The sequence below is a fragment of the Sus scrofa genome, chromosome 16 (assembly GCF_054392235.1).
Source record: "Sus scrofa isolate SSC_HxYL_T2T_F1_AM1 chromosome 16, Sscrofa_HxYL_maternal_Yorkshire_Landrace_v2.0, whole genome shotgun sequence".
NCBI lineage: Eukaryota > Metazoa > Chordata > Mammalia > Artiodactyla > Suidae > Sus > Sus scrofa.
In genome coordinates this window covers 41,728,557-41,745,185 of record NC_139398.1, presented here as the reverse complement: position 1 = coordinate 41,745,185, position 16,629 = coordinate 41,728,557, and the positions used below count along the sequence as shown (strand labels likewise).

Below are 16,629 nucleotides of genomic sequence, written 5' to 3'. Positions count from 1 at the left end.
TATCAAAGCATTAGACCAAATAATATCCCTGACCTAGAAAACTTCTTTGCAAAGCTTAGGAAAGGCATATGTCCTATAAAACGTCAACCCCCATGTGAGTATTCTCTGTAAGTAATGAGGTTTGTAAGGTGATGAAGAATGTCTGAGAACCCATCAGATCAAAGTTTAGGTAATGACTGCTGAGACTTGCTGTGGTGAATGACCATGGATAGTACTGGGAAGCGTTTCAGAGGATACATTTCTTGTCATTTTTCAAGAGATATATGTCTAATAAGCAGGCTATTATTGGACTTATGAAAATTGAATCAACTTTAAATAAAATTCAAAACATAATTTCAAAGACTATGTGTTTTATAAAAAGTAAATCCAGCTGAACATTTAGCTATTTGTTTAGATTGATAAGTTGGTTTACAATGGTATGTGCAATTTATGGCTGACATCTACAGAGATAATTGTTAGGAGTGAGTCTTAAGTGTGAGTAGTGGGACAGATTTGTCACATCAGTTGACTTCAGCCATAGATAAAAGGTAGACATGTATAAGTCTGCTACCATTTCAAGGGTTTAACTGGAAGTCCTTTCCTCTATTCCATTTAATGACAAATATTTTATTGAAGAGGGGGGCGAAGAGACCCTTTCACTCAGTATTTAGAGGCAAAAATTTAAAGGCAACCACCTCCCATAGTGAAATATGGCAATTGTTTGAATCTCTTTAAGGCTTTGGGTTAGAAATATATGACATCAGATTGTTTCAAGTAGATCAGATGTCATAAGGGGGCAGCATAACCTGAAGGACAGTAGGAAATTCTTATTAGGGAAGGAGTGTGGTCTTTTAATCACCACAAGCCTTAGAGAGAGCCAAGTAGATAAGAAGAAAGGAGCATAACTGAATTCCAAATTATTCACAGTTTAGTATCATGGCCTAATCTTTGTAGTGCTGCTTGTCTCTTCTAAAAACATATAGAGAGAAAATAGATTCTTACACAAAAATAATTTGTCTGTGGGGGGATTGGGATAGATTGGGAGACTGGGTTTAATAGATGTTAACTATTGCATTTGGAGTGGATAAACAGTGAGATCCTGCTGTATAGCATAGGGAACTATATCTAGTCACTTGTGATGGAACATGATGGAGCATAATGTGAGAAAAAGAATATATGTGTATGTGTGACTGAGTCACTTTGCTGTATAGTAGGAAATTGACAGAACACTGTAAAACAACTCTAATGGAAAAAATAAAAATAAAAATCATTAAAAACTAGTTTGTCTATGGAAATTATTAGTAATTAAAGTAATCAGTTATTAGTGACATTAGTTGAAATACTGTTTTATCCTGTCTGTCTGCATTTAGTATAAGGTAAAAATGATTACCTAGGTTTTTATTTTACTATAATTGTCAAGACTGTTGGTTTTCCAGTGAGTGCTGTCTTTGCTTTGCTAGTTTTACAGAAAGGAACTTTCTTCTTCTTCTTCTTCTTCTTACTATTACTGTTAACATTAGTTTCTGAGATTGTTTTCATCTGCAAAATGACTGCAATCACACCACCCACATGGGTTGCTATCATGCCATGCATATAGCAAATAATCATTAAAATTATATCTATTATAGAGTTATTGGATTTAGACAACATGCATTATCAAAGCCATTTTACAGTAACTCTTGTATTTTTTCATTACTTTCCCATCACCAATGCCCTGTGACACTATTCTGTAATGAAATGTACAAGACATAGAAATTGAGAGTTAAGAAAAGGGGAGAGCCTGAGTATCCAAGAGAAATTTTCAGAGCAAAATGTTAAGAAGAGAAACTCCTGGGCAGGGAGGCTGAGAGTCTCATGAGGTCAGTTTTCAGGAAGATATTCATTGCTATTTTTTAAGCAACTTCTAAAGTAGGTGATAACTTGGCTAGTGAAGGAATGAATCTATGATTAACCAAAAAAAGTGTTATATTATGCAAAGTCCATAGCATGATCTGTGTTTATGTCTGTAAAATAGTGTCAGTGATACTTTAAAAGGAAATTATAATGTTTAATGAAGCTTCATATTGACACTGAGCTATCTGATGGCTTCAATCCATACTAAGCCCATGAATAAAAATCTACGGTGTGGTAAACATTATTGCTATTATAAAGAATGGATGGCACTTTATCCTTTCCATTTTTATTGACTAAGAGGGGTAGAGTATGATTTTTTTTCCTTAAAAATAGCTTCTGTCTTAATCAAAGAAATAAAAGAATGCATGTAAAATTGAGTATTTTTCAATGGGCTCCTGGCTGCTCCCCCCAAATTGGATTTCTTTTGGTAAGTAAGGAAAAGTAAATGAATACTAAGTATGCCACCAGCATCCTGTGCCACAGCTTGTTCCATACTAAGACCTGATTTGCATGTAGTGGTTTTTTTTTTTAATCTGTAAAACCTTATACATTTGATTCTATAATAGTCTTAATTTTACAGATGAGAAAATGTAGGATTAAAGAATTTAAGTAACTTGTCTCTCAATCAGCTTGTGGGATCTTCTAGTTGAAGACAGCTGCAGTGGGAATGCTAAAGACAAATGGATGAATACAACTTATATCTTCCTGTTAGAACCAAACAGGGAGTTCCCGTCATGATGCAGTGGAAACGAATCTGACTAGGAACCATGGGGTTGTGGATTCGATCCCTGGCCTCGCTCAGTGGGTTAAGGATCTGGCATTGCAGTGAGCTGTGGTGTAGGTCACAGATGCGGCTCGGATCTGGCGTTGCTGTGGCTCTGGTGTAGGCTGGCAGCAACAGCTCCAAGTAGACCCCTAGCCTGGGAACCTCCATATGCTGAGGGTGCGGCCCTAAAAAGACAAAAGACAAATGCATAAACAAACAGCCTCCATGATTGACTGAATAATGACATTGAGTAGATTTCAGGCCAGGAGTTTCCTAGGATGGTTCCAAGGTTTCTGGCTTGCAAATCAGGTGAAGTGGTGTTCCATTCCCTGACATAGGGGACATCTGATGATGTTTATGGGCAGAGAGATGAAGAGATTGAACTTGGGGTGCTGTCTGACATGAATGTGAGCTATGCAAGGTGATATTTAATAGGCTGGTGATTATAAGGATTAGGAGGTTTAGAAGGTAGGAATGGACTGGAGATAATGCTTTCATAGTCACCAATTATGAATTAATCATTAAAGACATGGATGAGTGTATAATATTGCCCAAAGAGCATGTGTAGAGTAGAAGATAAAAGGACTATGTGTGACATCCAGAGGAACAGCAGGCTTTCAGGAGAGATGAGCCCACAGAAGAGACTGATAAGAGTGTCCATAAAAGTGAAAATCCTAGGGCACACAAGGTTTCATTTTAAGAGTTCAATGATGTCACTTCTTTGTGAACTAGCTATTACAGTATTCCATCTCCTCTGCATCTCTGCTCTGTCCTTAGTGTATTAAATGGCACGCTTTGCATTTCCATTAGGAGAGAGGGAGAATAAAAAGAAAAGAGTTCATCGAAATAGCCAGTGCATGATGTATGATTGACATGGGTATTGGTATGCTTGTCCATAACTCTGTAGGTAAATTTTGACAGAAAGACTGGTGAAATCTTCAAAATGAGAAACATTTATCTTTTACACAATCATGAGAATTTTTGAAACAAGGTCAGAGTGGGGCTGTTACAGTTCTTTCTTGTGCTACTAGTTTAATCCCATGAATCACTCATAATTAGGAATGATAGTAACTTTGAAAAGTTTATGCAAATATTATACCTTACTAATATGTATCCCAAATAGTCTAAGCAGGGGAATTAAAGTAAAAATTTCTTGGTTAATAGAAATGTCTGTCATGAAAATTTATACCATTTATGTAACACAACTGCCAAGAAAGGATACCTTCCACCAAAATGAAGTGACTCATGTTTCCAGAAGCTATTTTATGACTGTAGAGTTCTATTAGTTGATTTGTTATCTCATTTTTATAAGTTTATATTGTAACAAATATAATCTCTTACCTGATCTAACTACAGTGTCAGTAGATTTTAAACCAGATGAAAGTAACATTATAATAATTTCTGATGAATTTAGTTATGCTGTATTAACCTGGTATAAAATTCCTAATTTTAATATAAAGTGAGATAAGAATGTTTCAAAAGGTAGTCATAGTTATGTTGAAAATTAAATTAGACATTTTGAAAACAGAATTGTTTGGAAGAATAGTGGCAGTATATTAAAGTAGTTGTTCAGTGAAGCAGTGATACAAGTATAAATTTTAGGTAGATTCTGATTCCAAATCTGGAGTCTGTTCAGATATTTTCAGCCTCAAGTTAAAATTTGTTTTCTTATTGCACATTAAGAAGAAGAATAGAGCGTATATATTTGGAGTACTATGAATCTATGGCAGTTCTAGAATTCATGGCTGATCTAATTTGTACTCCTAGATCATTTTTCAGTAGCAGTGTTTTTTATGTGACCTGTTACTGTTTAATCTGTGATTGGTAATCTTACATGTAAAGTACTTTAAAGTGCCTTCAAAGAGTCTTCTCAAAAGTTTTTTTTTTTTTTTTTTAAGATCTTCTGGATTTTCTTCCTTGTTTTCATCCATATTATAATGTTAACTACAGGGGAATTTGTTTTTGCTTCTTTATCAGGTAAACTGGGGTATGAGTATTCATTGCTTTATTTCTATAACACTTAACATCAGATAATTTTTAGAATTCTATAATCACTATGCCTTACTTTAGGAATATATTAGTTTTACCTAGATTTAACTTTATGGCCATTAAAGGAGTCACTCTAGTTACAAAACCAACGCTTTGTTCTTTTACTCATTTATTTAACCATACATCAGTGATAATTTTTATGGTGGTGGGGCATGGGGAGAATGGGCTGGTATTGTCTACATCTTAAAAATCTAATTTTTTTGTTTATTGTAGGTTTTATTGGGATTTAATAATGCTTATAATGATGGTTGGAAATCTGGTCATCATACCAGTTGGAATCACATTCTTTACAGAACAGACAACAACACCATGGATTATTTTCAATGTGGCTTCAGATACAGTTTTCCTTTTGGACTTGATTATGAATTTCAGGACTGGGACTGTTAATGAAGACAGTTCTGAAATCATCCTGGACCCTAAAGTGATCAAGATGAATTATTTAAAAAGCTGGTTTGTGGTTGACTTCATCTCATCAATCCCAGTGGATTATATCTTTCTCATTGTAGAAAAAGGCATGGATTCAGAAGTTTACAAGACAGCCAGGGCACTTCGCATTGTGAGGTTTACAAAAATTCTCAGTCTCTTGCGTTTATTACGACTCTCAAGGTTAATTAGATACATACATCAGTGGGAAGAGGTAAGACATATTTTTTTACTTTTTTAAAGACATTATGTAATGAGATTTTAAACTATAGCTGTTTTAAGATGAACAACTATGCTATGTATAATGAATTTTATGAAATTCAAAATGAAAAAATTCATTTTTGGTACATAAGTAATATATTTGTATCTTCAAAAGATACAAATGGTTAAATGCTGGATTTGAGAGAACTGAAAAATTAGTAATTGTAAAGCTGTTGTTTTATGCCAATTCAGTCTTTTTTCAAAGCAAATCTACTTCAGTCAACAAATTTTTATCCTAACCAATGCAGCTCCTTGTCCACCATGGGAAGTTGTTTTTAACCTAGTATCTAATATTAGGTTGTTTTATCTAACACATCAAGTACCATTTTTGACAAATATCTTTGGAGTCTGATGCTAATCTAATTTGTATCATTAGCTCTATAAAATAATGTGAATATATTTCCTCTGATATTGAAATTTCAGAGAATTTGTATTTGAAGAGAATAGGGTGGGGTTTTTTTTGTTTTTTTGTTTTGTATTCCTAAGTTGCATACCTAAAAACTGATTTTAGTGTAATTATTTTGCTTGTTGTTATTCTCTGCCTACAATGTTTTATTATGGGGTCTCTCTTTAGTTTATTTCATAGTATTGAAAAAAAATAGCATACTCATGAGGGAAATTATTACATAGAAAATACAAATAGTACAGTGAATAAATACAGTGAATCTGGCCAATATTTTGCAGAATAGGGCATCTGTTGTTCTTAGGCAGTTGGTGGGACCTGAAAGAGCTCAGCCAACTGGAGTTTTCAAAGATCTGAGTTAAATGTACTGTCGCCAAGCAAAGGAGGTTATGTCCCTAATTTTAGAGTCTGCATATTAACTTTCTGATTTTCTTTTCATTCCAAGTGTACCTTTTTAAAAAATGAATTATAACCTGAATTTTATTGGCTACATAAAAATGGGGGTCAAAAGGGCCTCCAGAGTGCCCAGACGTGCACTCAAGAAAACAATATCCTGGCCAGGGATAAATCTCCACTTTATTAGCTCCAGAAATGCTTTTTTTGGCATTTTTAAGATGAGTTATAATTTGGAATTTAGATTTAAACGAGTCAGAGAATGGAACTTCTGTGAACATTAGATTTCTGTAAGGACTGTAGCAATGCTTTGTGTATGCTTGTCAATGACATTTTGGTTTGTGGGATTTTAGGAACTGACATACAGTAATAAAACACTGCATAAGACGCAGCTAAAAAGGCATAAAAATGGATCATCCTTAAAAATATGGGTAAAATATGGATATGGATTATATTTAAAATCAGATGAAGTACCTTTGAGAAATTGGATTCATCACAACATCATGTGTCTCTATTAAGGACATTCCATCTAACATGTAATAAATGCTTGGTTCTCAAACATTCTCAAACATTATTATGCTAGTGTTAATATCAAAACAAGATGACTAATGATAATATTAGCTAATATTTATTGAAGGCTTATTATATGTCAAGTAATATATTTGATTTTTTGCATGTATTAATTCATTTAATCTTCCTAATAACTCTGGTAACTTGTCCAGATTCACAGGTTAGTAATAGGTAGAGTTGAAATTCTAACCTTGGCAACCTGACTCTAGAGCCAAAGCTCTTAACATTAAAACCATATAGCTTCTTGCTATAACATATACTCTTTTAATGATAAACTCCTTAATATTATACCATTTTATATACATAGGATACGATTGTAGGAAACTTTTCTTAGATTTGTGGTCCAAGCAGCATCAAATTTAAATATATACCTCCTAGAAACATGATCATGAAAAACATTTTAATGAGTAGTCTGTGAGGATAAAAGTCACTGATACAAATACACAGTCAATTAAAAATAGAGTGGACAATGTGACTATTTTCAGTGCCTTGTAGTTTTAACCCAGTTACCCCAGAGAATGGCAGAAGGATGAACAGATGGCATTCTATCAGATACAGTGGCAAGTTATGCGGTCATAGAAGAGGACAGACACTCCTTCAGACTAATGTCCTCTTGTTCCTGGCAGTGGTCACAAGCACCTGGGTCTGTGTAACTTGATGGTGTATTAAATATGCCATGATATAATTCAGGAGCGTCAGTTCACTGCCATCATTACTGTAAAACGCAATTTAATATGCACCTACAGACATTTGGTAACCAAACACATTCAGGCTGGGGTTGTGAGTTGGCAAGATCTTTCTTTTAAATAAGTGACCCTGATAATAAATGAACCATAGCTCATTTAATGAAGAATGTTTTCTTACTTATATGATACCATATATAACATCACCTATATCATGGATATTTAATGTGTGTTAGTAATATGAGAGAAAAACAGTGGTAATTAATCTAGAATTTAATATGGATTCGTTATTTCAGCCCTTACATGATTGAAGCCAAAATCACAAGGGAACTTGAATGGTTCCAAACCGGTGGGTCGCCACCTGAGTTTTATAAATGCCGCCAGGGTGTGTTTACAAGTAGAAACACAACAAATAATCAGAAGTTGTTCTGTGAGCATTTGGAATAAGAGTGCAGAGGAAGATGTGGGTTCACCCACATGTCTTTGAGTTCTGAGTGTTTTAGTACCAAGCTGGCTAAGGCTAAATTCAGCAAATTTAGGGAAATAACGTGTGAAGTCTGGAAACTGCCACTGTTCTAAATGAATCATTCCCAAGGAAAGCGGCTGCTTTCTATAGGAAACTGCTCCCATCTTTAATGAGACAATTTTTGTTTCCGGTCTCAATTTATTTGGCGGAAAACAAGACAAAAGCCAGATAAATAGAGAAATATTGTGAATGACATAGAGAAACTTAAAAATTTAGCTTATATTACTATCCCTGCTAAAGTTGAATGTAGTCTTATACGAAGAAAAGAGCTGACTTGGCCAACTAACTCATTTATGTAACACAGAGTATTAAGAAGTTGAGGTAGTGCGGTGTTTTCATGAGGTGATGATAAGATCAAATGCTTTAGGATGCAAAATTAGGTCTCTGACACCATGTTGAAACTTTATATGCATTGCCAGGTGAGGTAAAAATCTGGGGCAAAAAATCTGAGGTAAATCTGGGGTAAAAAAAATCTGAGGTACAAAAAAACAGAAAATTCTTTTTCCTGTAATCTCCAGATAATTGAGGTGAATCTCTTCCACTCTTGTGTTTTGGCTTAAAAAAAAAATCATTCCCTTAATTCAGCACTGCTGTTGTTATTCTCGTGTTTCAAGAGAAGTCAAGGACTCAGGCCAGAGTGCTATTTTGTAATCGATCATATGGAGATCATCTCTGTGATCCTCCTGAAAAAGACATATGGTAAGGAAATCCTCAGAAATTAAATGGAATATTACTAACAGTTTTTTGACAATCACAAGCCACTGAAGAGATCAAGGGTAGATTAAGAGCTTAGTAAATAGGAGATGATTTGGTTAGTAAAGGTGAAGAGTTCCAGGAACCTGAAAGCTACAGCTGCTGATCGCATTCATTTTATCAAAGGCAGATGATCTTTGAAATTATTATATATTTAGGAAATGGTAATTGAAAAGATAAGTATTACTCATAATGATTATCTACTGTAGAATTTAGTGTCACAGGAAGTGGAAATTCTTCATGGATAGTGTGAAAAAAGTGTGGTAAATGCATGGTGCTCCTATAATAACTATGGCTTTGGGATACATACCTATAATGTTTTATTTGTTATCCCTCATTGATTATCCTCTCAACCTTTCTTTTTTTTTTTTTTTTTTGTCTTTTGTCTTTGTTGTTGTTGTTGTTGTTGCTATTTCTTGGGCCGCTCCCGCGGCATATGGAGGTTCCCAGGCTAGGGGTTGAATCGGAGCTGTAGCCACCGGCCTACGCCAGAGCCACAGCAACGCGGGATCCGAGTCATCCGAGTCGCGTCTGCAACCTACCCCACAGCTCACGGCAACGCCGGATCGTTAACCCACTGAGCAAGGGCAGGGACCGAACCCGCAACCTCATGGTTCCTAGTCGGATTCGTTAACCACTGCGCCACGACGGGAACCCCTCAACCTTTCTTGTATAGGTGTTAGACCTATCACAATGAACTAAATCCATTTTGAGAAAGAGGGCTGTGGTTGGTTTTTTTCTTCATGTATGTCCATAGCAATTTTAGATGAAGAGTGTGTCTGGAACATTGCAGTGCTCTTCTAGAAATCAATATTAGATTTTTATGTTGGCTTAGAGTCAGATTTATGTACAAATTATGTTTAACAACAGAGCATTAATAAGGAAATTTATGCTACAGGGCTCTAATACAGACTACAGTTTCTGTCTTAGGTTCACTTTAGCATTTTAATTGGCTTAGGTTAGAAACTAACTCTTGCTATAAATTGCCATCGGTAATTATACAATACATATTATAACTACTTCCATTTTTTAGAAAATATAGAATTCTAAGACTTGCCATAAGCAAATACCATGTTTTCCTAAACCTGCCCTCTACTAAAATACAGAGAGGCTCCCCATTGTCCATCACATCAAATCTGTGTTTCTTTGCTATGCCTTCAAGGCTCTCCAGCAAACCATCCCCTATCTCACCATTGTCACTTCGTATTTGCACCCAACAGCTCTTTTCTGTTTGTTTTTTTTTTAGATTTACAGTGCTTCTTGCAGAGAATGATTTTTTTTTTCTGCTTCTGGTAATTTTGCATGCGCCACACCTAAGATTTGAAAAGCTTTTCTTTTTTTTGTCGTTGCTTTAAAATTTATGCTCACACTCATCTCCAGGAAATATTCTACATTGATGGACTGTGCTATAATGGTCAGTTTATGTTGAACTGTTCTACTGGCTCTACCTTCATTTGTTCATGCTCATAGCTTGGTTGTGAATACTTATATATGCATTTCCTTTTCTTTTCTTGGGCATAAACATCTGTAGGGAAGAGTCATGTCAACTTTTGTCCTTGAATCTCCTTGTATACTAGTACAGACTTCTAAACACAATAGGTTGTCTGAGCATTGCTATCCACTGAGTACGTGGCACTCCTGCATTATATAAATCCATTAAATAATTGCAAAGGGAGATTCATTCTTCACTCTCAAGCATTTACCGAATGAATACCTTGCACATGTAGATGCTACATGTGCCAATACAAAACAGATCCAAGCTTTGTGGAAAAACAGATATGTGAGCAGATAATCAAAGATGGTGTGGTAAGTGATGGCATAGAGAAGGGAATGAACAATAGAGCTTATTTTACAGGAGAAGAAAGCTTCAGAGATACTTGGCCTGAGTTTTGAAGCTGGAGTGTGGTTTACCAAGCTGAACAAAACTGGACAGAGGAGTGTACTCAATCAGACATGATGCACAAGGCAGCCTAGTGCAGTTCTGAATTTCCAGAAACCAGGTTGCAAAGGCAGTGAGTTTAGAACTATAGACAAGTATTTGTTCTAATGATGGACTTAGTAAGGTGTTGTTGAGGCGGATTTGTATTTTAGAAGAGTCAAGAGAATGGAAGACAACTGAGGGTATAACTAGTAATACCAGTCAGGAGAGAGATTTATCATGCGTTTGCATTTTTAAAATACAGCTAGCATTGCAGGATACTTTTTAAATATTTAAAGGATGGTTTATCTTTCCCAAGTATTCTTGTCATTGAAATATTTGTATCAAATAACACAATACGATAAGACCCTATGTAATCTTTTTTGTAACATTTTACAATTTAAATATTAATTACATTGGATATTTTAACAATTATGGTATTAACATATTAATAATAGGTTAATATAGTAATATTACATTATTTCTACAATTACGTTTGAGATTTGTATTTTACATTACTAGAAACATGGTGTAAAATGGATCCTGTACTAGAAATTAGTATGTATGAGTATCTATTCAAATTATGCCTTTTATTTTCTATTTAATTTAGGGAGAAATGTTTAAGAGTGACTTATTTATGCCTACAACTGTAACAGCACAGTTTTGAAGTTCAAATGAAATGAGATGCATGGAAATTATTTGCAACATTTAAATTGATGTATACCTGTATTGTTTATAACTAAAGGATTCATGTTTTTATCTTCCTCAGATGAGCACATTGAGGAAGATATTACACATGCACAAGGGAGTGGTGGTGTGTGGGTGTGTGTGAGTTGCCTGATATTTTCTGCTGGCAAATATTGATTCTGCTAAAGACCACTAGGTGTCCTCTATTGGTTGTGTTACTTTAGGGTTCTATATTCTGAAATGCCAAAACTGCCTTCTTCAACATTATTCATTTATACTCTCTAAGAATCACCTAATTACTTGGCTATCTGTATCTAGACAAAATAGATGACAATGGCTGTTCATATATATAAAGATTATTTCTCTTTATCTTCACTGAGGTTAAACAAAGAGTTTAAGCTCATTCTCTAAAAAAAAAATCATTTTCACTCCAAGGGAATTATTTTCAATATTATGCTGTGTATCTTTTAAGACGATATTTTAACAGATACCCTGAAGTTATAAAGTCGAGTATGATGAGTTCTATTTGGATAGGAAGTATTATTGCATCAAGACAATTAAGAAGAGATTGACAAGGAATATGTAGGTGTGTGTAGGTGTATGTTGGAGTAAGATAGATAATTTTATAAATGCTTTTGGCTAGTGCCTTGCAGCATATCTGTACAGTCCTGATGCTTTTGACATGGAAATATCAGTTTAATACTGAAATGAGATCAAATTTGAAATGTCCAAGCCCCCTTTTTAAGATTAAAATAGTAGAATTTCTTAATGCCCAATGCTTCTGTTTTGTATATGTCTTTGTGCTTCAATGGCTATGCATTGATAACCAGACTTGTATAGCAAGTTTCCAAATTGAGTACTCCATGCCTCAAAATCTGCATGACATCTTTTTAAAGATATTTCTTGAGCTTCTCAAGCTCCATATGTCCATTTTGCTTGTAAGTCTCCTCCTTTTCTCTTGTTTCCTGTTACTCAGTTCAGAAATCTGAGCCATATTTTTGACTTCTCTTTCAGCTTCCATAACCAAGCTTTACTGGTTCCGCTTCTTAGAATGTGGTTTGAATTCTAATACTCCTTCACTCAATCTTCTCTGTCACCATTCTAGTCCAAGCCAACATCAGTCATTTCTTATTCGCCTCTTTCAAAAAAAATCCCCCTTCCTCATCTTCCTAGGGCCTCAGAAGTGATATTTTGGACAGCAAATATTAACATATCTGCCTGCTGAAAATATTTCTATGACATTTCATTATCATTAGCACAAATTCCAAAACTCAAGGTCCTTTGAAATCTGAGTCTTTCCAGTGTCAGCCTGGGGAACTGCTTGCTCATTATTTTGTAACTATTCTGAACTGCTTTATGTTTGTCATATATTCTGCTTTAAGACCTTTGCATATGTTCATTTTTCTTAGAACTTTGTTCCTATGGCTAACTGCAGTTTATCCATCACATTTTGTTTTTTTAACTTTAACTTAAGATACCCTGGGGTAGAGTTAACTAATCTCTCAGGTAATGTTAGTTCCATCTGTAATATGGTGGCAGAGCCCTGCATGCTTTTGCTTTGTAACATCAATTCTTTTGTAATTTCTCTTAAACTCTCCCTTCCCAACCATATATTAAACTTCAGAAGGGCAGGAACCATAGATTTCCTGCATCTTCAGCTGCTAGCATAGTGTCTGGAAAATAATGGTGTATAAGAATACATGCTAGATGAGTTAAATTATGCCTTCAGGGAACTTTCAATTCTAGCAAACTTGTAAACAAACAAACATGAGAAAAACAGTAGGGTTTTTTGAATCCAATATTAGAAGCATTTATAATATAGACAAAAAAAGGAGAGATGTGCTATGAAACTACTATGAGAGAAGAGATGTTCTAAATAAAAGCCTGAAAGTATGTATCTTTCTATGTGGATAAACCTGGGAAATATTCCAAAGGAACTGAGAAATCATGGATAAAATGAATCTAGCTTCTTGTTTATAGATGGGAGTGATAATGACTTTCTGCCCAATATCATAGAATGATTTTGAAACTCAAATGCAATGTTATTGTTGAACATTCTTTGAAACAACACTGTCTATAGGAATGTGCATTATTGTTATCACAAAAGTCTCCACTAGCTTCAAATAAGTAAAATCTCAACAGAGAGTTCAACTCTTGGCCCTTTATGTCCTCACTTGCCTCTCCAAATATTGGAAGCATTATAAATACAATAATGAATTATTTGTGTCCAAAATATACCAAGTAGGGATTTGGAGCAGTAAATGAATCAGGCTAATTTAGGACAAAGTGCATTCAGCCTTACGTTTCTCCAGAGTTTCTGGATAAATGTCTCAGTTTTTTCTTTCATTGTGCATGCAGACATAACATGTATTGTGGCTACTACTATTTTAGACTCATCTATGCACTATTAGAGTACAAACTGGAATGCTATTGGTTCTTGGACACAAAATTTGTGATGTGATTCTGATTTAAACTTGAATTTGGGTTTAACTACCAGAGTGTTTCATAAAAACACTTTATTTTATAATGTGTTACTTTAGTTACCTGGGTAATTATCTCAATTGAACTGGTCACTTTGTTTAGACTTAATACTGTGATGCACCTGCCTAAAAAGGGAGCTGTGAAGAGACATGGCATAAATTGGAAAATGGTACAGCGGCACCCAAGAATATTATGTTGTTATAAACAATGAGGTGAAATTAAACTCATTTCTGAAGGAAATGTTGAATATACTTATCTAATCATAAAGGGAAAATATGTGATTTTTTTATTGTATTGTCAGTTTTCAACAAATCAGTCTTCACTTTAGTTAGATACAATGTCAAAAGTGTTTTTATTAATTTAAAATATTTTAGAAAACAAAATTATGCTTGTATTATGTCAAAAGTGGTAGTTGATTCAGATTTCATTGGGCAAAGCATAGGTCATCAAAATATATCAGAAACTGTCATAGAAGGTCAGTTTTATAAGACATTACAATGGTGTTATGAAAGCTAAAGTACAAATAAAATTAGAACCCTTCAATTGCACTGGGTAATGGCTGAGAAAGACCTACTTTGACTTTTCTTTCTGTCTTGCTGATGTATGCACTTTAGATTTTTGTATTAAAGAAGTCGTGTCTTAGTGTGAAAGGGAAATACATTTGGTTGGTTATATAATTCTGGTGGCTATTTTGAGTTAAGTTTGCCATTTAGGCCATGTTTTTATAAAGAGAGTCAAATCTTTTTCTTATTACGTCTTAAAGTGAAAATAGATGGTGAGTAAGGATTCTGAAAAGTAGGCCTAGGATTTCATATAGTTTAAAGCATTTGTGATAATCTTATCTATGAGAAGTGATGGAATCAAAATAATTCTCCGGTAATGTTCATTAGTGGAAATATTTGCAGTAATATGCTGGTTATTTCAACATGCTGCTTTTTTCATTGTTTCTGATGTGGATATATAAGTTGGTGAACATGTAAAATAAAGGAAATTCACCTGAATTGAAATGTAAGTGAGGAGTTCCTTGCATAGGTCATTTCTTGACACTTTTCTTTCATTTAAAAAAATGTGGATGGGAGTTCCCGTTGTGGCTCAGAGGTAACGATCCCGACTAGTGTCCTTGAGGAATCAGGTTCAATCCCTGGCCTTGCTCAGTGGGTTAAGGATCTGGTGTTGCAGTGAGCTGTGGTGTAGGTCACAGAGCGGCTTGGATCCCGCATTTCTGTGTCTGTGGGGCAGGGTGGCTGCTGCAGTTCCAATTCCAAGCCTAGCCTGGGAACTTCCATGTGCCACAGGTGTGGCCCCAAAAAGACAAAAAAAAAAAAAAAAAAAGTGGATGATGGCTTCTAGTTAGCTTATATGATTGTTTCAATAATCAAGAAAATTCGTATGAAAGTACATTGTAAACTCTACTGTAAGTCTATAAGCATAATTAGCCAGTCAAATTATTTCATAATTTTTTTCCACAGAATCTCTGAAAAAATAAAATTCCCTTCTTCAATATTTGACATCATTCAAGAGTGTAAAAGTAGAATCTGTGTTGTGGTAGTGTGTGCTTTGACATTTAGAGTTCAAGAACTATAACTCCCTAATGATATCTAGCCAAAATGTTTGAGGAATCAGCTAATTTTGTGGAGGTTACAGTGTTTTAGTATGGGAAACACTTTTCCATTGTGTAAAAATATTAATCTCCATGATACTGAGGACAAGGATAAATATTCATAGCAAGTTCTTCCAACTGACTGGCATTGAATTAATTATTCAAGTTCACAGGTTTTAATAATACAATTAAAAATGCTTCTCCATTCTTATTCAATCTGAAATTCAGAGAAATACAAACTTAGTTCTCAAACTAGTATAGGATTACCTCCCCTCCCGCTCTCGGCATATATTTGTTGTAGAAGCAAAATAATTTTGTAATGACAATAATTACCAAAAAATGCTAATAAAATTTGTGAGGAAAGACCTATTGAAGAACAGCCAGATTTATGATGTTTTAGGCTCATAATTATTCAGTTTAGAATAACATTAGAACATGGATGGATTAAAAAAGTAGTATATGCATTTACTATCCCAACACCTAAAGCCAAGTTATGAGTAGTGGACCCTAGAAGTTCTAAGCAACTAGTTTTCTGCTTTCAGAAATACCCTGGGTATTATGACATTAATGACAAAAATTTAACCATTGGAGAATGATTCATTTATGTTTCTTCAGGAATATCTTATGAAACTTCAAACATACTTTAAGTCTTTACCAGGGAGCATTTTAGCGGGCTACTGGTTGGTAGGTAGTGAGAATAATGCTCAGGTAGTTGAGAATAATTCTTGTACAGAAAACATAAATATGCAAATATGGGTTTCACAACTTGAATATGAGGTGCATTTGTGTTAGAGAGGAGTTACACCACAATATAAGTTCTGCTGGGTTGCAGAAGTGACTGAAAGAACACTAGCAAGTGATTAAATTAAAAAAAAAATCACAGTTTTGCTGACATCTTTCCCTGTTGCCAAATTACCAGAATTTGCCTAACGTCAAAGATGAATGTTTTAATGTTTCTAAGTGTTAATGCTGGGAATTTTACCAACTAAATCACCCATTCTCCTTTTCATTAAGTTGAATTGTTATTTCAGATGTTCCAAAAATCTCTCATGTCTTGAAATTAAAAAATGACTCTGTGGTTTCAGATGAAAAAAAAATTCTAGTTAGCACATGTCCTGGAAAAATGCTGTGTTTTTGAAAGAATTCTATTTACATTTCTTAAATTTATGATTCTGTAATCCAATTAAACATTGTATATATAATCACATACTAACTATTCTCACTAAAAGAGACCAGATACCAAA

At 34.5% G+C, this 16,629-nt stretch overlaps 1 protein-coding gene across 1 annotated transcript in view; it reads left to right on the top strand.

The window, feature by feature from the left end:
* The window catches only part of HCN1 (hyperpolarization activated cyclic nucleotide gated potassium channel 1), a 371,079-nt gene that overhangs the window by 36,572 nt on the left and 317,878 nt on the right, over nucleotides 1–16,629 (top strand). Inside the window, exon 2 of the mRNA XM_021077110.2 lies at nucleotides 4,901–5,324. Within this exon, the coding sequence (XP_020932769.2) occupies nucleotides 4,901–5,324 (424 nt within the window). The remainder of the gene's footprint in view (nucleotides 1–4,900; nucleotides 5,325–16,629) is intronic.